At 36.5% G+C, this 24,586-nt stretch overlaps 2 protein-coding genes across 2 annotated transcripts in view; both read right to left on the bottom strand.

Annotated features, from left to right (window-relative positions):
• Positions 1-5,357, bottom strand: part of LOC115610276 (sodium channel protein type 5 subunit alpha-like) — a 51,956-nt gene extending 46,599 nt beyond the window's left edge. The window contains exon 1 of the mRNA XM_030491515.1: positions 5,268-5,357. The gene's annotated coding sequence lies outside the window, so the exon portion shown is untranslated. The remainder of the gene's footprint in view (positions 1-5,267) is intronic.
• Positions 5,358-13,208: 7,851 nt separating this feature from the next.
• The window catches only part of LOC115614859 (sodium channel protein type 5 subunit alpha-like), a 46,539-nt gene continuing 35,161 nt past the window's right edge, over positions 13,209-24,586 (bottom strand). The window contains exons 19-26 of the mRNA XM_030502260.1: positions 23,704-23,877; positions 22,079-22,213; positions 19,506-19,760; positions 18,759-18,812; positions 17,741-17,882; positions 17,113-17,213; positions 16,046-16,310; positions 13,209-14,557 (exon numbers count right to left, since the gene is read on the bottom strand). Of these exons, the coding sequence (XP_030358120.1) occupies positions 13,407-14,557; positions 16,046-16,310; positions 17,113-17,213; positions 17,741-17,882; positions 18,759-18,812; positions 19,506-19,760; positions 22,079-22,213; positions 23,704-23,877 (2,277 nt within the window). The 3' untranslated portion in view covers positions 13,209-13,406. The remainder of the gene's footprint in view (positions 14,558-16,045; positions 16,311-17,112; positions 17,214-17,740; positions 17,883-18,758; positions 18,813-19,505; positions 19,761-22,078; positions 22,214-23,703; positions 23,878-24,586) is intronic.

Here is a 24,586-nt window from a genome sequence, read left to right as displayed (position 1 = left end):
TTTAATTTCATAAACATGCATCAATCAAAAACATCTCAACTGCATAATGTGGGAGAAAGGAGATGACCAAATAGAAAGTGTTAATATCTAATGTGTGAAATACATCTGAATTCTTCATCTGGGAAAGGAAAAAAAGTCAATGTTCTGATAGCTTTTCGTTACTGTTGCTAACTATATTTTATATTAAAATTCTTTTACAGATTTCAGATATGCAATGCAGAATTATATACTCATTAATCAAAAGAAAACTTGCACACTCTGAGCAACATACCTATAACTAAAATTATAAACAATAGCTTTCTGATTGCAAGCATTGTGATTTCTAACGCCAACTAACACAGACTGGAAAAAAAAAATTTCAACTTCTGTGTATGTACTGTTTCAGTCTAACTATTTCAGTTAAGTTAGAATAGCTTAACTGATATGGTTTTAAACAGATAGATTAAGGACCATATTAACCATCTTACGCTTTCTCTTTCCCATAAAGAAATCACTATGATGAGATTCATATTATAATATTTCCAGTTTTTCATGGATGTGGTGTTGATTTTAGTCTGTCAATGAAAATATGGTACAGAAATGAACCCTCAAAATGCTTAATTGTTTATCAGCTCAGGAGCTATATTCATCTGTACAATGTTTCTGTGACTTTATAAAACCTGAATCTTTTCAGTGTTGGGGTTTTTTTTTTATATAACACTTCTCTAATACAGTGGAGACTGAGAGCTTCTGGTCCAGAGGGGAAACCCTCTTAAATTGCTGTTTATGGGATGAATATTAGTATATGTGGGATTTGTAGCCCAGTCTGAAACCAAGGAAATGATGTTGCAGAGAGCTTTCAGTGATTTATGAAGGCCCTTTACTGCACAGAGATTGAAATAGCTTTTATAATATATTACATTGCTGCTTTATTTTAAAAGAATAGCTGAAGCCATTTTCTGATTCGCGTAATAGGGAAGTCTAAACTGTATAAAGTAGTTAATTGGCATTTTTGTCAAAATAAAGACCCAGTATAAAGGAATCTCATTTCCTTTCATCAGAGAATAAAATTATATTTAAAAAAATCATGATGATGTAAAATTCAGACTCTCTGAATGGATAATTGGTTTTACAGAGTAAGAGGAAATTGCTTTCTTTGTAAGCATGTATTAAAATCATTCTGTTACATACAGCAATCTTCAGCTCTTTAAATGGTCCAATGCACATTTCAATCAGGAAAATTTGCTTATCATCTACTCAAATGGAAAAATATGGATTGCGCATTTCTCTCTCCTCAGTGATGGTCTATCAAAATAATACTAAGAGAATAAGGGTAGCGAAGTAGATCAAGTTAGAAAATTGATATTCCTAACACTATTTCATCAAGCAGCATTAAGTAGGTCTCAAGATTTTTCTCTCTGTATCAGACACTGAATATTTACTCTTTAAGAAGCTTTTTCTACCCATTATATCTCTATTACTTTTTTGAAGAAGCAAAACACAAAAATCTGATTATCTGATGTAAATCAGAAACAACTTCAGTTATTGGAAGATATTATGCACTGGAATGAAGGTCTCAATTAGTAAGAATAAACTATAGCCTTCAGGAGCAGGCAGCTTTAAGGACCTATATACATTACAAGTGGATAAGCTATTTAATACATAATCAGATGATTGTCTAAAGCTTCTGTTTGGCAGAGTATGGTGATTTAGAGACTGCATTATTCATCAGATTGGAATAGCTGAAAAAAAAGTGAGTGTCAAATATTGCTTAGAAAATGAGATACTCTTCTGTGTGCAAAATAGTTTTACAAGAAGATCTAAGCTGAACAATCCTCAACAGCTTGTTCTGCCAGCCTCTGCACTTTGAATTACATCCTTTATTCTTTCCACATTCTCTGGAACAGAGGAACTTGTCACTGCCTGCTATGTTCAACAGTTTGTTGCAGGAATTTTCAGTTTTTCTTTTGTAATCTTGATAATGTAATTCTGCATCTATTACATGTTTCTGTGAGGTCTTTCTTCAGCATCTCTGCCTCTTCTTTTGTGGTTTTCTGTCCGATGAGGACCTCATTGGCCCTTGTAGTCCATGGTAGAAGTGAACTGAGCATACAGTATTTTTTTTTTCCAGTTTTTGTACATTTTCAGTAGGCCTTTAAACTTCTTATGTTACAGAAGGAGTGTGAGAAAAGCAAACTCCATGGTCAGGGCATCCCTTCATTGCTACAAGTCTTTCCAACTGAGTATCTCAAGACAGTTGAAGAGTCCTAATCCTCCCGATTTGAATTGAGTATGTTCATTCTAGGAAGGGTGTCTAAGTCCTCTGACTGAGGACCTAAATACCTACTCTTTTACATGGTCCACCATTAAGTCTGGGAACAGCAGCAGAAATTATCTGGGGAAGGAAGAGAATTTTTCATACAAGGAGCCACATTAATCACAGAATAACTATATAGGCACTTGTAAATTGAGAAATTGCTGTGTTCTTTGAGCCAAAAATAATTTAATTTTATATTAAAAAATAATTAATTACCTTTTTAAATACACGGAAATACTTTTTTTTCTTTTTTTTTTTAAGTTCTGCTCATTTGGAAATTAAGACCTTTTAAATACCAGGTATCAAGAATTTTCTTTAAAGAACAACAGGAAATGACTAATACAGTAAATGTACAGTAAAACCATTTCGTCATTTACACAAAGGAATCTTCCTCCAGCTCTTTAATGGACTAATGCATGCTGGATTGTAATGGGGCTAATTTGCTCGACACCTACTTAAGGAGAAGATGCTGGGGTGCCTGATTTTTCCTGTCTCTTGGGTCTGAAAAAGCAATATATTGCCTCCATGAAAGCATCTATGACACTTTGATAGATACAGTAAGCTGCAGCCAATGCATAATTGGACAATGCTAAGAGAAGTGTCTGAAATTGCCTCTCAGAAGACATGCTTTAAAAGTCTATCAAATTCAACAAACAGAATGGAAAAAAAAAAAAAAAAGAGGAAACCTAGGATTTGTTTCATCGCTCATCTCACCCTCATCTTTTAAAGCTAAAACTAGAGCTTTGAATTTCTGGAAATAGGGACAGGCAATTGGAAGGTTTCCTCCTATTGAAATGCGTTATGTTCTAAACATCTGTGCTTTGCCAGCTACAAGTATTTTTGTGTCAGAATAATGTAAACGCCAGAGGAAGTAAAAATCTGAAATAACATCAGTGTCTCACCTGTGTTAGTCATCCTAATATTTCTTGCAACATGTAAACTCCATTAACCTCCAAAAGAGAAAATTCAAGCAATCTGCCTACTGTAGTCAGCACCTGTTGTAACATATTGTAAACACACAAGTGTATTTACACATATAAATGCATAAATTTGGTGGGTTTTCCCCAAGTAAACCACATGTCCTCCAGCTGCGGCCATATTTTATAAGCACTTTCATTCTTACTTACTTATAAGAATACAAAGGTTTTCTAGGTACCAGACATGAAACATAGAGCACAGGATTTTAGAGGTTGGTTTAATTCTCATGTCTTAACCACAATGTTTTTATCATGCAGCTTCTTGCAACACATAAAATATAAAGAAATTCATGTTGAAAAGGAAAAAAGGTGGGAAAAGAAAAGGTGAGAGGGAAAAAGAAGGAAGTGCTTGTATTAATCTACAAGTTTCATACAGCATCTTACTCAGTTACTGAAACAGGATTCAGATTCTTTTTTCAGTGAGGCTTTTGACATAAAGGATCTTTTCCTTTGAAAGCAAAATCAACAGTTCATGATACCAGAACTGATGCATTGGGTAGGGATTCCTTTTTAGGGTAGCAAAATCCAACATTTTCCACACATACAAAAGAAAAAATCCTTTGTAGCAACCGTTACTTTGGTATGTGAAAAGCTTGTTTGTGTAATGTTTGGCTTAAAATTCAAGCAAAAACTGAAGGGATAGCATTAATAGCTGGATTTGGTTGCAGCCAAAAATGAAAACTTTTGGGATTTATGGGAACATGTAAGCATGCTTCCACTCTTCACCTCCAAGCATGCTTCCACTCTTCACCTCCAAGACTGGGCAACCATAGGACTGTCTTTGTTTATTAATTGGGGTACATGTACCACAATTCATTCAACTGCTAAGTGTTTTGGAAGGGCAGAACTTCTTATAAGATTTCTGGGGATTTACTTCTCTTCGTGAAGCCTGAGGCCAGCCAGGGACTTTCTCTATACTATGTTAAAGGACTTAGGAATTCAACTTTGCATTTAGTAGGACCGGCACCAGCAAAAGGCCAGCAGAATTATCAACCCAGTAAATATCTTCATGCTCTTCAACACCATAGAAAGATAGAAAAGCAAATACCTTAGAAGAAGGAAGGAATGATATTTAGTTATGTAGAGAAACAGGTTTACTAAAGCATCTTCAGAAAACCAGAAAGTGTCTTGTGAGGAAATGTTTATTACTTCACAGAGATTTACAGTGATCCTTTTTGCTTAAATCTCTGAAATATGGACACTGTTTAAGAAGTGGACACAATGACAGATTTTAACCATTGCATTTTCCTGTGAGAAATGGCTCATTGGACAGTGTGCACTGTTAAAACACAGTCAGGGCAATGATGTGGCACTTGGAATTGAAAGCCTCTGCCAATCAAGCCCATTGTATTCTCCCTTACTACAGCTGGATGTAGTATTCAAATCCACTAATTGGCATCATCAGACCAGGAATTATGGAGACAGATTTCACTTTACTTCTTATATATTATTCATGGCATGCTATGAAACATTATGAAGTTAATTTCGTTGCACTGCAATTAAAATACCTGTTTCTGTATACATAGATAAACACACAAAATCTATAACCATAAGTGAAGATGGCTGTTGTCATTGTTTCTATAATCATTAAGATGAGTGAATAGGTTCTAAAATGATATTTTTTCTTTTACTATTGCCCCACCTTTAACAAAGAAAAAACAACCTTTTCTCTAAATATATGCTTATGTATACTCATGACTCTGGACAATCGCAGAAAGAAGAACAGCCATGCCAGGCTGGAAGAGTCCAATACACTCTGACCAGATTTTTCAGATTCTTCCAGATATATGCAGAGGAGTAAGTGGTTAATATCACATTCACTTATTTGAAGATATTCGAGGCTATATGGGATTTTTGCTTTAGCAGAGTGATACAAAATATGCTAAAATCACAATACAAACATAACATCACACTTAGCAAATATAGCAATTGCAATATATAACTCAATCACACTACCAACTTGATCTGCATTACCCTCTCTATAATATGCTTACCATCATGATGTTGGGCATCCCCAGTGACCAGGAAGAAGTACCCTGAGTTGAAGGAGATCAAGTCCATCGCTCTCTTTAAATTCTTTACTGAGCTATTTTTCTTAGTCTTTAGACTCTCTGCTGGGCTAAGCCATGCACACACTCCCCCCCTGCTGTTCTCACTAGCTCGAGGAGACATTCCCTTTTAATGTATTCAGGAAGAAACAGTTACAGAGCTGATGTATTCAACTGCTGATATAGTCTGTTGATCCACTCAACTGCTGATGGCTGTTTATCTAAAACAAAGGCTACCCTCCCTTTGTGTTGAGATAAATTGGTTTTCTTTGCAGCACCTGTGGTCAGTCACACCCTACATTATTCCTTGAGTTTCTTGGGCATATCACCCCTGCTCATCTCCTTTGAGCCTTTCTTCATTTCAGGGTTTTATTAGGCAGTCATACAGGAAGAAAATACTTTTGCCCTGGACTGAAATTGGGCCCAACTGAGTTAGGCAGTATCAGTTTAACAAACAAGATTCTCTTCTGGCAGTCAGGTAGATCTATGCATGTTACCATGCACATAATGAAATAATACAACATAATGAAACAAACTAACTCTGAGATAAATTTTGATTTTAAAAAACAACTTCTACTTTGTTTGATACTGTATTCAGCTGATGTTGAATATCAGTTTAAGCATATAAAGCATTTATCAGTTTAAGCATGTTTCGGGCTGAAATTGCAGGCTGTAAACTGGTAACAACACATAGGGGGAACATACTTTTAGTTTTAGGATTCTCAAATAGATACCAGCTAGTCACATAAGCAGTAGAATTAACAAAACCCTAGTTTTTCCTATGACTTTGTATTTTGTTAGTAGATTTCCAGGCTTATAAGAAAGTGTAGCTTGCACTGACTTTATCCATGCTTGTACATTAATACTCTTTTTCCTATCTGGATTTTTTGGGTGTTTGCCATCTGGATTATAGACTGTTTCTTGCGGCATGAGCTGCACACTCAGAGGAAAATAGACACCTTAACTGTTACCCATTATATTTGATGTTCTCACTGACATTAGATATTCTACGTTTTGCACAGCTGGCAGACAAAACAGTTTATACAAAGAAGCTGAAGATAAGTAGGGTGGACACAAGGGACATAAGCATAAGTATTATATGGAATGAAATGTCAGAGAGACTGAGAAATGAGTGATGGGCATTACATACGTGTAGGGAGGAACTGAGTGCCATTCTCCAAAGGTGCTGTGGTGGGGTCTTGTTGCTGCTATTTGTATTTAAAATTACTGTTATTTCATTGAAAAGAGGGAGAAATTTTCTATAGATGCTGTTCAGAAGGCAGGAGGGAAGCAGCAGCTGGAAGTATTTTTGTGAATTTTTGTGTACACATATTGAAGAATCTGTCGTTACGCAAACACGGATTTCTGGCTGCAGCAGTTGCAAGCTTCACTAGTAGCAGCAGCAATCAACATATCAAGTGAAGAACAAAAAGGTGGCTTTCTATTTGCCTCGTTATGTCTGTGTTATTACTCCAGCCATACCCGCACAAAAAATAGGTAATTGAAGTACTAGTATGAAACTTTTGCTGATAAATTCTGCAGAGAACTCTAAGACAGGTAGCCTAGTAGGTCCACTGTTAAAATACTGTCTCCAGTTCTACCCTTTTCATTTCAAGAAGGGTATGAATATGTAAAAGAAAATTTACATAAGAGTTCAGCGACTAATTTATCTTAGGGGACAAATTCTACCCAATGTTTGGGTAGCAAGGTAGGGTGGCTGTTGTCCTAATTCTGACCTATGAATCCCTAACCTTTGAATGCTCCTGCATAAGCCCATCTTCCCTGGAACCTGGAGAGAAGAGGAAACTGCATTGCCCTCAATCTGACCAGAACTCTAGCAGCTCTGATTAAGGTAATGACTATTATAAAAATCAGCTTGGCCTGTCTTGCCTTAGCTCAACAAAACCATGAAGCAGATAACTGCAACGAATTTGCCCAAACAGCTATGTTTTTCTAAGGGGTTGCCAAAACATCTCTATTACTCTTCCAAAGCCTCTGCAGATCAATAAAATCACTTACGAAGTTGATGCCTTCACATATTTTCTCTGAAATTGGCAGAGCAAAGAGCCTAAACTTGTGCCACCACATTCAGCTCTGAAATCACTCAATATCTTAGTCCAAATATTTATAATGGATGGGGTACTGAAGAAACTCTCAGAAAAAAAAATCTGACATGATCTAACATGAAGTTACAGAGGACTCATCATTTGGTTCCCAGGGGTGGACAGATAAGAAATCATTTGTTAATTTGCACTAATTTGTCTCCCTATGTACAAAGAGAGTAGAACTGCATACCCAAGGTAACACTTATTGGTACAGAATCAGACTCTCAGATAACACAAATGGCTGTTGATTAAGGCAGGTAAGTCCTGTTTAGCCATGATATTTAATTGAAAAGCATGTGGCTACTGTCATGGAATCACAGAGTAATTTAGATTGGAAGGGACCTCTGAAGTTCAACAAACACAACTCAAAGCAAATATGTAGAATCATAGAATCATAGAATAGTTAGGGTTGGAAAGGACCTAAAGATCATCTAGTTCCAACCCCCCTGCCATGCACAGGGACACCTCGCACTAAACCATGTCGCCCAAGACTCTGTCCAACCTGGCCTTGAACACCGCCAGGGATGGAGCATGCACAACCTCCCTGGGCAACCCATTCCAGCGCCTCACTACCCTCACTGTAAAGAACTTCTTCCTTATATCTAATCTAAACTTCCCCTGTTTAAGTTTGAACCCATTACCCCTTGTCCTACCACTACAGTGCCTAAGGAAGCGTCCCTCCCCAACATCCTTATAGGCCTGCTTCAGACGCTGGAAGGCTGCTATGAGGTCTCCATGCAGCCTTCTCTTCTCCAGCCTGAACAGCCCCAACTTTCCCAGCCTGTCTTCATACAGCATCTTGATGGCCCTTCACTGGACTTGCTCTAATATGTCTCTTCTTTTGAGAAGCCCAAAACTAGACAATATTCCAGTTGCATTAATTTGATTATTAGTCATTTATGATTATTGCTTGGTAGCAAAGCGCTGAAAAGCTGTGACTGGACTAGTAAAATCGGAGATAAACTGGGACATGCCCATTTAAGGAAAAAATTAGACTAATTTGTTGCCAGATTGAGGATGAGGTAGGAATTTTCCTTCTGTTCAAAGTATCAGAAATATTGAACATTTTGCCTTCCAGTGTAGACCGATCAAACAATTTGCTGGTAACCGCTTATGTATTTCTTAGCAATGTAGACCTCTAAGATACTGGTGGAGGCTTTTTTTATGATACAGTTTTCACTTCTGGAACTGAAATCTTTCATTTGCTATGTGGGCAGGGAAAGCATAATGGATGCTTCTTTAAACCCTCTTAGATTAAGCGGCAATATGTGATTGCCAGTGTTCCCTGAAGCGTATATGTAACATAACAGATAGTCTGTCCTCATCCAAAGTTCATCTCCCCATCTATATCCGTTCTCTTTTCCTGAACTACTATTTCGTGTTCAAGGTTTCTTTTGTACCAGAGGCTTCCAAACAATCAATCTAACCTTTTAGTTGTACCATTTCTTGTTCTTCTAATCTCTCATTGCTATCACTCTTTTGCTAGAAATTGATGACACTTAGGGTTACCAAAGGGGAAAGATTGTTATGCTGTTATCTGGTCAGTTATCACAGTCTCCGGCATTTTCTTACCTTTATCTTGAATCTGTGACGAGATACTGTGATAAGTGATAGTTCTTCCACTTAATTATCTACATGCAAGAGCCAAGCTAATTAACACGCACGTAAGTTTTGGCTTGCACAGGCAGTCATTGTGTGGGCTTCCACACTGACTTAACAGACAGTACATTAAGCTTATGTTAGCACTAAAAAGAAGGAAAGTTGGGAAACCACAGAGAAGGCTCACTGGAATGAGACCTGATCAAAACATGGTGATCCTACCTGTCAGGGCAGCATATGCTTGTTGAATTAGGTCTCAGTACCTGCAGTATATCTGTTCAGTTCTCCAATGTATATCCAAGGCAAGTCCAAAGCAGAACAGAACTGGTAGCTGGAATAGATGTTCCTGATCAGCAGATACTCTGGGATAGGGTCTAGGTGTTCATAGTGAAGGCAGTCCTTGTTCTGAGGAGCAGAAGAGATAGACAGGTGCCAGGCCCATTTTACTGTTCATCTCTGTGAAGCAATTGGAAGAACCTTTCCTTCACAGGTGAGGCAGAGAGGCTTCAGAAAGTAATTCTGTAAAGTCTGCTGAAGCAAGTCGAAGTCAGACCTGCTATTAGCTGGAGCTACTTAACAATAGTATCGAAGCACAATTCCTCCATCTTTGTAACTTTTTCCATAAATACTGAAATATTTGTTCTACTCAGTTTCAGCATAATATGATAGATATCTTCTCCATCATTTCTAGCAATAATCCTGATCTCTGCCTAAAGCTGCTACATTTGTTGGGTGTGCTATTCTTATGGGAACATTCACGCTAAATGTGAGTTGGACAAGTGTATTTTGGCATGTCTTCTTCCATAACATAAGTTACAGGGATTTCTCAAGTTGAGACAGAATGTTTACATTTGGCTTTGGAAAGTGACATTACAGATGACCCACTTGTCAAGCACAATGACCTTTGGTAGTTTCAGAGAAAATATACCGTGGTGAGATTCTCTTTCTGGCACATTTCTCTTCAAATAACAACATATGGGGCCTCTTTGTGTCCTGAAGAAACACTATGGGTAGTGCAAACATTGCAAGGCTAGCAGTAACTGAAGAACTCCAGAAAGTAAAAGGCATTTTCCACAAAACCTTTACGGAGCCTGTTCTCAGGGTACAGGACTACCACAGAAGTAGGAGAAAACTCTAAAGTACCAGTGGTCAGTTAGTAACTATTTCTACACAGGAAAGTGATAAATGGAAATGTGATACTGAAATTCTGCCCCACCACTAAGGAGGCAACGTTGCTATGCATTATATTGCTGGTCCTCAGGAATTCATTAGTAAATTTACGTGCACAATGTTTCCTAACGGAAGGGATCCAATATTCCTTTGGGTTTGCTATTCTCTGATGTTAGTATCAAACTCCATAAACAGAAAGGAGTATTCTTCCACTGTGATCCAAGCATGCCTGACCACTTCTCATGAAGCTCACATGTGTCCAGGCAGCTTTACCTAGAGGAATTCACAGTTCCAGATACCAGAATTGTCAAAACCTACCACCTGTTCATTGCTATTAATTCCTCACCATATACAGTCTTTTTAAAGAATCTGTGCATTACCTCAGCAGCTGAATTGGCTTTGGGTCATGAAGAAGCTGCAACAGCTGGATATCACCATTCTCTTTTCAACCCTGCAGTAGTGTTCTAAGGCTATTTTAATGCTTAAACAATCCTAAAAAATTGGTCAGACTTTTAAATTTGCTTGTGGTAAATCCAGGTGATTTTGTATGTTTCTGAGGTAAAATAATCACGAAGGGTGTTTTCATGCCATGTTAGTCCAAAATTGCGGCCCCTAAAATGGAAATACAGTGTTCACCTTTGAAATATTTCTAATTATGGACCAGGGCATAGCCCAGCTGTTGCACTCAAACAACATAATTTTAAATTGCAAAGGTCAGATTAATCAAAAAAAAAAAAAAAAGGCATTTTGTTACAGATTATTATTAGTGTTTAAAATTCTCTCATATGGCTTTTCCAGTCTTTCCTTCTTTTTCAATATGCAAGAACAAAGCACTCTTATCTCTTTCCTAACAAACATTTCCTGCTATGGTGCTATAAAGACATGCTTGAAACTACCTCGCTGGAAGATCCAAGCACACAGGAGAACTCTGCCAATCTGTCATATGTGAAAAACAGAACAGTCAGCAAACAAGCACCTACTGAGAACTGGGCTAGATTGAAAGCCCAGGACAGAAAACCAGAGGTATGACACTGTTTCATAGAATCATGGAATCACAAAATGGTTTGGGCTCAAAGGGACCTCAAAGCTCATCTAGTTCCAATCCCCTGCCACAGGCAGGGGCACCTTCCCCTTGACCAGGCTACTGCAAGCCCCATCCAACCTGGCCTTGAACACTGTCAGGGATGGGGCAGCCACAGCTGCTCTGGGCAACCTGTGCCAGGGCCTCACCACCCTCACAGTGAAGAACTTTTTCCTAATATCTAATCTAAATCTACCCTTTTCAGCTTATAGCCATCCCAGCTTTTCCTATCCCTACCTGCCGTTGTGAAAAGCTTTTCTCCGGCTTTCTTTTTGGCCCTGTTAGGCACTGGAAGCTGCTTTAACATCTCACTAGAGCCTTCTCAGGCTGAACATCCCCATCTCTCTCAGACTGCCTCCAGCCCTCTGATCATCTTCGTGGCTCTCCTTTAGATGCTAAGTTGTTTACAATTAATTTTATGCCTACATGCTGGCTGATGTGTAAGTTAACATCGCTGAAGACTGGTTGTATTCTAAAACGTAGTAAATGCTGCCATCTAATGGTGCCTGACCGTTGAACAAAAGCTGTGGACTCATTCCAGCTGGCACCTCAAAAGCATCACTATGCAGCATAGATACAAAAAGAATCCGAGCTGGGCAGAAGCAGGTCTCAAGCAGCCCCACCAAGTGTCTCTGCCTCCCACTGCCTAGTGCTGCAGACACTGAGTGCAAATTACTGAGTTATCCAAAGAGATCTGCACACTTTCTTCATCAACATTTTTTCTGAACAGAAGCTGATTCTGGAAGTAATAGTGCTAGTTCAAACCATGTTGTAGCTGGACTATTTAACTCTCAGATTTTGTGTGCCTTTATTTTTCCTGCAGATAACTTAGGTTTTACTATATCTCTCGTATTTTAATAGTATTTAACAAGGAATATTACAGTAAAAATTGAGTAATTACCTTAGTGTTCCTGCTATTGGTTGCCTGAAAATGCTAAATATTTCCTGATTCCCTGGAAAATGGAAAGCAGTTACAGTTTTCTTATACTTCTAGGTAGCTTTTTTTTTTTAAAATTATACTACTCTTGTTTTACCCCTCTAATAATATCTTGTAATACACTGAAACTGAAGATACCCCTTACAAAACAGACAAAAAATGCGTTAAGCATCTGAACTCTTTATTGAAGAAGAATCTAATAGTCCTATTATTTTGCTAGTTCTGACACTTCATGATACTTCACCTGATCAACCTAAACTGCAAAAAACCAGTAAAGGTAATATTAATACACATTGTTCATACACGGGTTTTTTTTCCAAAACCAATGAAATAAATACTTCCTCTAATTTTAATAAATGTTGTCTCATAAGATATACCATGAACTCTTTTTCAGATTACTAATTAATTAATACTTTCTATCACATTTGGATGAAGTATATTGATGAAATGTATGTACAACAATTCTTAAGATTTTCTGAAATAATACTTCCTGCATAACATCTTTTGATTTTGGTAACTATTATGATCACAATTTTCATACACCAAATGATACAAAGAACAAACAATATGCAATTTTTAAGCATAGACATTTGAGGATGATATGTAAAATTCACTTAGATGGATATGTAAATACAGCTCAAAAATTCTTAAGAATAAACAAATCCATCCAAAGGCACTAGGAGGAAGATGGTCCAAAGCAACATAGAAATTAGTGGTTGATTATACTGAAGTGTCTTGAATGAGGTCTTTCACAGAAAATGCAGTAATAATTTTACTACAATAACCAATTTTTCAAACCAGGCTTTATCTCTGAAGAGATACACATTGTTCTACAAACTTGTGTAGAACAATGTCTACATTGTTTTTATAGTTACAATAGATCTTTTACAGATTAATTCTGTAAACACAGAAATATGTGGTAACACAAAAAACAACTGGTGTAAAAATTAACTCACCTACTCCAGCAGCTGAGAAAAAAAAAAAAATTCCATGGTTTGGTTTTCCTCTAATATTTGACATATTTGTTCAAATCTTACTTGCTTCAAGGAGCATTTGCAAAATAGAACAATCACAATATTTAAAGGTTGCCAGCACTATTCAAAATTTAAAGCATTACGCTCCATCTGAATATTTTCTCCATCTGAAAATAACTGATACTGATTTAGTCAAAAATGCTGCAGCCTGGGGCAACCTTATGTGTCAACATTATTGCTATCTGTTTCAGCAATACCATCACAAAATAAAGGGAGAGATATGGAAGATGTTGTCCATGATTTATCTAGCTTCCTACCATTATCTCCATTAAGCATTGATGCAGTAGGACTTCCCTTCTCACTTGTTCCTTCTTCAAAGACAGCACTGTTGTAGTGTTTATGATGGTATAAGAAAGGTTTCTTTTTAGAAGAACGCTGCACCAAATACCTCCGGAAGGCCTTTTGAATAATAAGAGCTGATACTTCCTCTTGTTTCCTTTTAAGGGTAGTAGTAATTGGGTTGCAAGAAATTTTAGCTGAATCGTCAGCCATAAATTTTTCTTCAATGTGCATTTCAAGATCACCCAAATCTCCAGATTCTCCCCAAACCCTTTTAGAGAAAGCAAGCAAGACATCCAAGCAGTGGATCTTATCTCCACTAACTAGAGGGAGGTCCATGGATATGAGCTGAATTTTATTAGGCTTTGGAATGCGTAAGGGTTCTGCCAGAGCATCTGCAAAGTCTGAAAGAGCAGAATATTCAATAAACTGTGTTGCCTGAGGATCAAATTTTCCCCAGGTCTCATAAAACATATCAAAGTCATCCTCACAAAGAAGATCTGTGCTTTCTTCAGTGGCAATATTGAAGTTCTCTAAAATGACAGCTATGTACATATTTACAACAATAAGAAATGATATAATGACATAGCTTACAAAATAAAAAATACCAAATCCCTTACTTTTGCAATTTTTTTTCTGTTCACTTGTTAAATTTAAGTTGGGAGCACATGAATTAGAGTCTTTTAACAGAGGGGCCAGAAGACCATCCCAGCCAGCTGACGTTGTAATTTGAAAGAGACAGAGAATGCTACTATCAAAGGTTTGAAAGTTGAAAAGGTTATCAATACCACCTTCCCAGTCAAGACAGGCAAAGTTTGTCATGCCCACAATGGCATAAATGAACATAACCAGAAAAAGCAAAAGACCAATGTTGAACAGTGCAGGAAGAGACATCAGTAAGGCAAAAAGCAGAGCTCGAATTCCTCTAGCTTGTCGAATTAATCTCAGGATTCGGACAATTCTTGCCAAACGAAAAATTCTCAACAGCGTAGGAGAGAACAAAGCATGAAAGCCTTCAGAAAGTCCAGTACCTTTGAAATGAAAAAGAAAACAACATGTTGTCAAGCCATATCAGTGAAATTCCTTATTTGTGTCTATTTTGTTATATGCTATGCTTTGGGTGTTGAAAATAACATTGATCATATTACGAAACTTTCAACAAAAACATTATCATCAATGTTGCAATTGCTTACAAAAGAGCTTAGGAAAAGAAAGAAAAATTGCAATAATTGTAAATATTGAAGAGGTATTAAGATTTCATATAGTTTGGAAACTGCATTCTCCCAGTTTTTTCTAATTCAAGGGATAAAATTACGCATTGCTTAAGTACTAAAAATTCCTTTAAAATCCATTCAGCTGCTATGCTGGAAGCTATGGGGCTTGTCTCCTAGCTGCTGTCTGCTTGCTGCTGCTTCTACAGGACTAAGCATCATGATAAATATGACACTTTCATTAATGCTTGGTACGTGAATGAGATCAGAGAAAAGCAAGAAGAAAATAAAAGAAAACTATCTTTCAGTATTCATCCTTCATCACACCTCATTCTATGATCCTATCAGAATAATTATGCAGTAGTAATGTAAGTGAATACAAACAGAGGATTTGACTTACGAAGTCAGCATTTTCATAGAATCATAGAACTGTTTGAGTTGGAAGGAACCTTAAAGATCATCTAGTTCCAACCCACGTGCCATTGGCAGGGACACCTTCCACTAGACCAGGTTGCTCAAAGCTCCATCCAAGCAATTTTTCTGGGTTGCATGGGACAGCAAAGGGGGACTGTGCTTAGGGATGAGGCAGAGAACTCAGATCAGTTTCTTTCTCATCCTTTTTTCTGTGACATAGCCTGAGCTTGGTAGGAGGCATAAACCAAATAAACTGTACAAGAAACTAAAGCTATATATGACCCTTTGCAGGGCAAATGATAAGTATGTAGACTTAGTTGAAAAGCAAAATAAGACCAAGCCAGTTTTAATAACTATCACAGTCACCAATAGTGGCCCAGATTTAGAATGGTGCTGAGCAATTAAATTTTCCTGAGCTTTCTCAATCAGTCCTCAGGATCTGCTTTCTTACAAGAAAGTCTTGGAAAATAAAATAAATCTTTTCCATTTTTCATACAAACATATTTTTAACCTGAATTTACTTTTACTGTGAAAACAACAGTTAAGGTGATTACACGTAAATTGAAGGCATAAAAACATCAGGAGAAAAATTTAAGTACAATAACTTAGAAAATATGTCACTCTAAATTCCTGTTCAATTAATTAGTCAATAAATCTCATACTAAAAAAGAAAAATAAAAAGTTGAAAACTATGTATTTACCTCTTAGTACTCTGCAAAAAATATAAGGAAAAACAATAAATCCTTTTAGAAAGAATCACTCAGCATATGGTTTGAGAAAGTACAATGGATCTGGAATTTGTTTATCAGATACATGTAAGTGGTTACTTCATATTGAAATTTGGCTTAGTATTGCTAAGACACATTTCCTGATCTAATAATGATTGATACTTACTAACTAGTGAAAGGATCACAACAGCTAAGTCAAATATGTTCCAGCCAGAGGTGAAGAAGTAACGTCTTAAGGCTAGTATTTTTATGACACATTCCGCAGTAAATACTGCCACGAAAAAAAGGTTGATTTTATTAAGAACATTCTTGATGTCGTTCTGCTTATTTTCTGCCATCATAATGACCATATTTAGACAGATGAAAACTGCAACAGTAATATCAAATGCTTTGTGTGATACTATGTCAAACAGCAATCCTTGGAACATATTCTGCAGAGAGAATGAGAAGAGCTGCTTAATGCTACTTGTAAGACCCTGGCTACATTCAAATATTAATCAGTAACTTATGCTTAGAAAGAGAATTTAAGAGAATATAAATTTAACCATAAGCTCCTACAAGCATTTTCAGGTAATTTCTTTAGACCTTCAAAGAAAACACTTAGTATTTGGCTAAGTATTTTCAGGCATCATGCAACCACATTTCCTTAGAAAAAAATTATTCAGCAGGAAAACATTCAGAGTACATTGTGATTGCTCTTTTAATAGAATTACTTATTGAAGCAGAGATTTTAGGATAAGCAATTTGAATTAAAATGTAGTAATCAAGAAAAACTCTGAATAGTTACTATGTGAACCCAGGCCTGGAATTAAATTTAAGAACCTCTATGAAATAAAGCATAAGATTATTTGAAAGTAAATAACAGCCATTGGGCATGTACTACTCCCTATTTATTCTCACTTGCAAGAATCCAGTCTAGTTGCAGAAGCGGTATCATGCAACTCAAGTATCCAAGATCATGTTATGAATATCAAACATTTAATATGAACCTTTATAAATAATTTGTACATTTGAATAGGTGATAAACAGGCTGTGAAATTCTTCAATTAATATCCACAAAGAAAAGCTGCATTAGATGGATTTAAGAAATAGAGAGTAAAATGTAAACACTACACTGAATGAGGAAGATGATGGGCTCTAACATGAGATTTATTTCCAGGTGCCTGGCAACTGAGTTTAAATATGGTCACCATCTTTGTATTTTCTATCACATTCTACTTAAGATGGTCTCACCAATGGTCTTGGGATGGGTTTTTGAGGTTTCTTTGATCCAAGTTTTTTTAGGGCATTATAGTACTTTTTCTGTTCCTCAGTCAAAAATAGATCTTTTCCACCTAAGTAAAAGGAAAAAATACTGTTGTTCAGCTGAAGTTTAAGCAGTCAACTAAATAAACACCAACAAGATTATGTAAAAAAAAAACGTAAGTTACACCACAGCACGTTATGTCCAGTATATAAATTGGGGGGAGTTACATGGAAGAGACCAATCACTGCTCGGGTTGGGCTGGGTGTCGGTCAGTGAGTGGTAAGCAATTGTATTCGCATTACTGCTGGTTATTATTGTTTTTTTCCTTTTCCCTTTTAGTTTTATATTCTCTCTGCTTGCTGTTCCCCTCATCATTACTATTAGTAGTATATTTTACTTTATTTTAGTTATTAAACTGTTCTTATGTCAACCCATGGCATTTACATTCTTTTGATTCTCCTCTCCACACCCCCAGGGAGGAGGGAAGGGGGGGGGGGGGGCAGTCAGCAAGCACCTGCATGGGACTTAGTTGCTTTAAAACCATAGCAATGTCAAACTACAATTCACACAATCAAATTAGGATTACAAGAAACCCTGAATTAGCTTATGTAGTACTTATCTTTTTCCTTTGTTGGTTGAAATTGCTGATAACCACTCCAATGAAAAGGTTCAGCATGAAGAAAGATCCAAAAATAATGAAAATCACAAAATACATATACATGGCTAAGAATGCTTCAAACTGTGGCTGTTCATCTATCTGTTAAAAAAATCAAAACAGAAAAATATTGGTAAAAATCAGATAATCACAAATTTATCATTTTCAATTTATAATGAAAAATCTATTTCTACACATTTAAACCTTTATTTAGATGTGTAAGTAGAACTGTCTTGTTCTGCCTTGTTACTGTTTGTAAAGATAATTACAAAGATACAAAGCTCAATCCAGCTCTAGCAAATTCTTAAGTAATAAATGAACAGTTCCAATCGGAAGTGATTCTGTTAATTTCCTACATAGAACAAAAGCTCAGACTAAATATAACAGTGAACTGCCAACCCCTTTTATGCTATCTCAGACAAGAAGTGATTTTAAAAATTCAGCTCACTACGATCAGCCCTACAAGGAACTAACTTTTTAATTAGCAGCTAATTCAATACATTGAAGAGTACAGTGCTTGAATGAATAAGGAAAATGCAAATAAATTTAAACATAGAAAAGTTAAAAGACACTATACTAGCGAGAGAGTGAGAAACAGAACATGGAAATGGGGAAGAAATAGTAAGTGTGTCAAATATAGGGAAGAAAACCTCCAGAAATAACTGCTAAAGATGCATACACATTCCCTCCAAGATCTTCTGAACTCTGTTCCCAAAACAGACTTGTCCAAAACTTGCAGCTTCTTGCCCTCTGCATTCTTGATATAGTAAGTTTTAGTGTGGTATCACTCTATTTTGGCCAGTTTTCTCTTGTCTAAATTCCAGGTATTTAGTACTCCAGGGATTATTGTTTCACTGTGTAGTTTGATGCACTCATCTGCTTGTATTTCTGATATTGTAAAGCTGAAAAATGAATGGTATGGATAGAAAAAGAAAGAAGGAAAGAGAAAAGAACTAAAATTTCATTTTAGTGACATACCTGACGAGAATCCACTGCTGCATACATAATATCCATCCAACCTTTAAAAGTTGCCTGGGAAAAAAAAAAAAAAAAAAAAAAGAGAAAGAAATTTTTGTAAATTTCCTGCTTGTTGAAAAAGCAGTACAAGATTCAGCCTAACTAACAAATATATCCTTAAAGTATGAAAACAATTTCTAAGAAAACAGCAGACAATTCCTTCCTGCAATTTTTAGGAGCTCCGAAGAATCATGGAACACTTTGGAGGATATACAGCAATGAACTTCATTTAGAGAAGATACAGGGATAACAACCACTTTTAAAAATGTCTTTCTCTGCTTTGTTGTGGTATTAGGGAGATCAATAAATTAGCATCCCAGTAATTCGTGACTTGTACAATAAAAGAAAATATAGAAATATTAACTGCATTGTGCTTTTTCTTTCTTATCCACTCTGAACTAACTTTTACTAAAGAAAATGAGAATAACTTTAAATCCAGTAACATGCAGACTATTTCAGGTTTAGTATGTTAATCAAAATAAAAACAAAATTGAAAAGCCATGTAACACAGTGCTTGATTTTAACACAAGGTTTCTTACATATCTTTTAGGAAGAACTGAGCAGTTTATAGATAAGAAAAATATTTATGGAAGCTAAAATCCCCCAATTTCAGTGAGATAAACAGAAGCGCAGTGGTATCTCATGGTTGGGCTGCTCAATTCATTCCCTTGAAGAAAACAAAACTGAGCATGTTTTTATAGAACTTACCACTTGGAGGAGAGCCAAGTATCCCATTCCAACATTATCAAAGTTTACATCACTATTTATCCATTTTCCATTAAAGTGAGTACAATTATCTTTGTTCTGAATTAAACTGCCATTTACTTCTGTGAGTGTGCATTTCCAAAATTTTTTTCCAAGTAATTTTACTCCTGCAATGTTAAATAGCAGCCAGAAGACAATACAGACGAGCAAAACGTTCAAGATTGAAGGGATGGCTCCCAAGAGTGCATTCACAACAACCTTAAAGAAATAAAATGAATGAAAAGAATGAAATATTTACATTCAATAGAACACCTTCCCAGAAAACCACTTATATTTTCTTCTTCTGTATCTACCACATTCTCACCCATATAAAAACTAGTAGGTGAGAAACATAAGCTGGCTTTCAGCTCAATTTCAAGCTTGTCTTAACATGTAATTCTGCGTTACCTATCTTGCCTTTTTGAGGAAGCAAGTAAACCAGATAGCAGCCAGAATTATCTTTGGGTAAAACTAATACATAAGATTCTGAGTCTCTAGTAGCTAAGGGATCTAAAAGTCAGGTATAGCGGAATGGGTTCACAGAATCACAGAATCATTAGGGTTGGAAGGGATCTCTGGAGACCATCTAGTCCAACCCCCCTGCCACCTAGAGCAGGGCCACCTAGAGCAGGTTACACAGGAATGTGTCCAAGTGGGCTTTGAATGTCTCCAGAGAGGGAGAGTCTACAAACCTCCCAGGCAGCCTGTTCCAGTGCTCTGCTACCTTCAACGTAAAGAAGTTCTTCTGCATGTTGGAGTGAAACTTCTTGTGTTTTAGTTTATGGCCCTTGCTCTTTGTCCTGTCACTGACCACCACTGAAGAGAGTCTGGCACCATCCTCCTAGCACCCGCTTTTGAGATATTTATATGCATTAATGAGATCTCTTCTCAGTCTTATCCAGACTAAACATGCCCAGATCCCGCAATCTCTCCTCACAAGAGAGTTGCTCCAGACCCCTAAACATCCTTGTGGCCCTCTGCTGGACCCTCTCTGCTAGTTCCTTGACTTTCTTGTACTGAGGAGCCCAGAACTGGACACAGTACTCTAGATGTGTCCTCACCAGGGTCGAGTAGAGGGGTAGGATCACCTCCCTCGACCTGCTGGCCACACCCCAGGATACTATTGACCCTCCTGGCCGCAAGGGCACACTGCCAGCTCATAGTCAACTTATCATCCACCAATACTTTCAGGTCCTTCTCAGCTGAACTGCTCTTTAGTAGGTCAGCCCCCAGTCTGTACTGGTACTTGGGGTTCTTCCTCCCCAGGTGCAGTGCCCTACACTTGCCCTTGTTGAACCTCATTAGGTTTCTCTCTGCTCACTTCTCCAGCCTATCAAGGTCCTACTGAATGGCAACACAGCCTTCAGATGCGTCACCCATTCCCCTCAGCTTCGTATCATCAGCAAACTTGCTGAGGGTACACTCTAGCCTATTATTTACCATAACATCATAAATAACCCTTTCTTTTATCTTGGAGGGGGTTTGCAAGAGAACAGCTTGCTCTGCATAACAAAATGAACCTCACCCAATAAACACTGGCAACTGCGCACAGTACATAAAGTAGAAAGTTTGGCTTCCAGAAGACTAAGTTGTTTCAGTCAGCAGTCTTCCTTCATTTTGACTTGCTTGAGGACAAGGCGAATGCAAACCCATGATGAGCAGTAAGCCTCTTCCAGAAATGGTACCAGTGAAAATGGGATTCCAGCTTTTGGAGCTTGTGCTGGTGACATTAAGGGACCCGACACAAGCAGTAACAAGAACTTGTAGTCGCAAATCCAGCACATTAATGCTGAAAGGTAGGACCATGATTGTTGCCAGTGGGAATTTGAGGACTATTATCTATTTTTTTTCACCATTCTTCACCACTCTGTGAAGATCCCAATGATCTCCGAACACTGAACCTTGCAGTTCAGCCAATCCAAATCAGATATAACCGATATCTGAGACCACAGATGGCTCTTCTCTCTCTCTCCATCAGCTATCTCATCATAGAAGACAATCAGGTTTGAGAAGCAAAAATTTCCCTTCCTAAATCCATGCTGGCTGTTTCTAACTAATTCCTTCTTGTCCTTAATGGCCTTTATCCCCACTAACTTTAAGATTCAGTTCACTTAGAGCAGCTTTTAAAATTGAGATAGAACAATCTCCTTTTAAGAAAATCCCACACTATTTAAGTTTGAAACGATTGTTACCTTTCAGATCCACCCTGGAGAATCTGAAGTGTGGCACATGAGCCTGTCTAGATAACTGCCAAGATGAAACTGGAAACAAGGAAAGATGTTCCAGTGTTCACATTACTATACAAAATGATTTCTTGTGGTAGCACATTATTATTCAATTTCCTTATTTCATTTGTACTTATAAATTTCTGTGAAAGTGTTCGGTATTATTTCAAAATAACAGCCATAAATATAAGAAGGCAATCTGACCCATCTTATTGCCATCAAGTCCCAAAATAGAGATTCAAGGTGTAATTTTCACAAAAACTTCAAATGCAGCTATTACAGAATATGCACACACAGCCCCAAAATCCTTACCTTTATCCCTTCAAATCTTGACAAAGCTCGGAGAGGCCTCAATGCTCTAAGAGTCCTGAGAGACTTCAGGGAACTCCCAGAGGAACAAAGTGATGAGTCGGAAGCAGTATTTATTCCCCAGGAAACACATGACAGCTGTGTTCATTGAATTGAAACTGAGATTATTAAATGGTATACAAAAATTTATTTTATTTGTGTCAGCAGACAATCATAACCTGAATGTTCCAGTGTCTTTGACCCTTAACTCAAATGAAGAAAATAAACATTCAAAGCTATCACAGGATAATTTTACTTTGGTATTTCCTAATATTTTAAAAATAATGGGATAATTCCATTCTAATTCGAAACACTCCTTTTTTTTTTTTTCCTAAAAGCAGTTCCTGTATTTTTTTCAGAATGCTAGTATAGCAACCGAATTCGTAACTATGGTAATTCATACACTACAAGACTAGAAAGGATTGTTCAAATAAAATATTCCCATTTTCTACGTAGTTATTCTCAGAAGTGTATACAGTAATTAAGATGGTGGTGTGGAAATAAAAAATATTTTTAAAAAGATAACCAGTCTTTATTTTATTTTTTGTAAGAGAAAAAATGAACTGAAAACATTAGAAAATTGTTTCATTATTGTTTCAATAATTAGGGGGTTTTTTTACTGTACATGATTTGCCTCTTCCTTCCTATTTGAATTTGTTGTCTTATTGTCTAACCATTGGATATTTCCACGCCTTTCCTCCATTGTGGACAGCACTGCTATTAATATTACAGAACTGTAATTGCTAAAGTCATGCTATATATACTTCATAAATAATCATGATATTAGATTTTTCTATTGAAATTTCCTAGTACTTTACAACTTCTAATGCTAACTATTCAGAGGCTATCAAAAAGCTACTTTGATGTTACCAGAAGTCAGCTGCTTAGATGTCCTTATTTTAGAATATTTAACTTCAGTATCTTCCCAGTGTATTGTTGCCATATAAAACTGAAAAGTATTATGTTATTTAACTTTGAATTCAGAATAAATACGTGTATATCCAACACTCCACTACCTCCATTTCAGTATTGATGATTTCAGCATTTCTCTTTACAGCTATAGAAAGAATTGCTAGCATTTCTTTGATTGCAAAGCAAAACATACTTTCCTATGTCTTTAACTCTCTGGTTAATTATTTTTCCAACAATACTTTTCAACTCCTTATACCATCCAAATTTCTTCTCCTTTTAAGAAGCAACTCTACTTTTTTCTGGTTTTAAATACCAGAGCTCTCAACAGCTTTACATTTTTCTATGGTCTAAATTAATTTATTATACATTTATTTCTGATTGCTAATTGCTCCTCTCTCTCCACTTATATGTTTTTATAAGAAACATTTTTTTCGAGGGCCACAATTTATAGTCTTCAATGACAGTGACACTGAATAAAATTCTCTTAATCAACTTCAGATTATTACTTAAAACTTCCATTTAAATCTGTCCTAACATTTCCTTTTATTGTAACTCTTTCCATCTTTTGGAAACTGTCTTTTAAACTTGTGTTTATTCATAATCAGTTTTTACATTAAATTCTCTATATAGAAAATATCAAAATTCAATATGTAAGACAAGCTGAATATAATACTTACACATACAATGATGAAGTCTAGACAACACCAGGCATTTGTGAAATAACTGTGCAAACCATAAGCTACCCATTTCAGAAGCATCTCCATAAAAAAGATGTAGGTAAATATTTGATCAGCGTACTCTAGAAGCATTTTCACTTTTTGTCTTTCCTGCAGGTGAATATCTTCAAATGCCTGGAATTTCAGAATTCATTTTTAAAACAGTTCAGTAGTTTCATGGAAAATTTTTTAAATTCCACAGGAATACACAGTTTGGCTTATTATAAGCATTTCATATTAAATTATGGGCAACCACCACTTAGTTTTATGCTTAGAAGTAAAACCCTAAATTGTAAAGTAAGTACAATCTCATTTTCAGATTGGTTGAAAAATCACATACTTTGAGATGTTTATGCTCAACTCTTCTTCAAAAAATTATCTCATGAGGGTCAATTGTGGCTACCAAAAATCTTGGCTTCCTAAATTAGTGGATAATTTTGAAGGTGTTAGTCTAAAATTCTTCATAATAAAGCTTGAAATAAACACATTAACCACTGTCTTTCAGACTTAGATCTTCCAAATATGCCATCTTTAGTCAGCCTGCAGAGCTGTTATAAGGATATGAAAAAATATGACAAGCACTTTACCTGGAACCGTTAATTCTCAGAGTTTCACAATTTTTCACCTAAATCTTGACATTACTTTGATGTCAGTAAGGGTTTTGGAAAATGTTTTATTGATTGCTGTACTTTACATCATTGTTTGCTTATGTTTAATATATTTGCTGCCTTGCTAATTTATTTTAAGGTTTTGATACTGCCATTCTATTCTCAATTCCTTTTAGCACCTTGCATTGCTTCCTCACCAAGCCTCTAGCGATGTTTTCATTCTTCCTTTTGTACAT

Source organism: Strigops habroptila, chromosome 1 (genome assembly GCF_004027225.2).
Source record: "Strigops habroptila isolate Jane chromosome 1, bStrHab1.2.pri, whole genome shotgun sequence".
Lineage (NCBI taxonomy): Eukaryota > Metazoa > Chordata > Aves > Psittaciformes > Psittacidae > Strigops > Strigops habroptila.
Note: the sequence above shows the minus strand (reverse complement) of the source record. Positions and strands in the feature narration are given on the sequence as shown.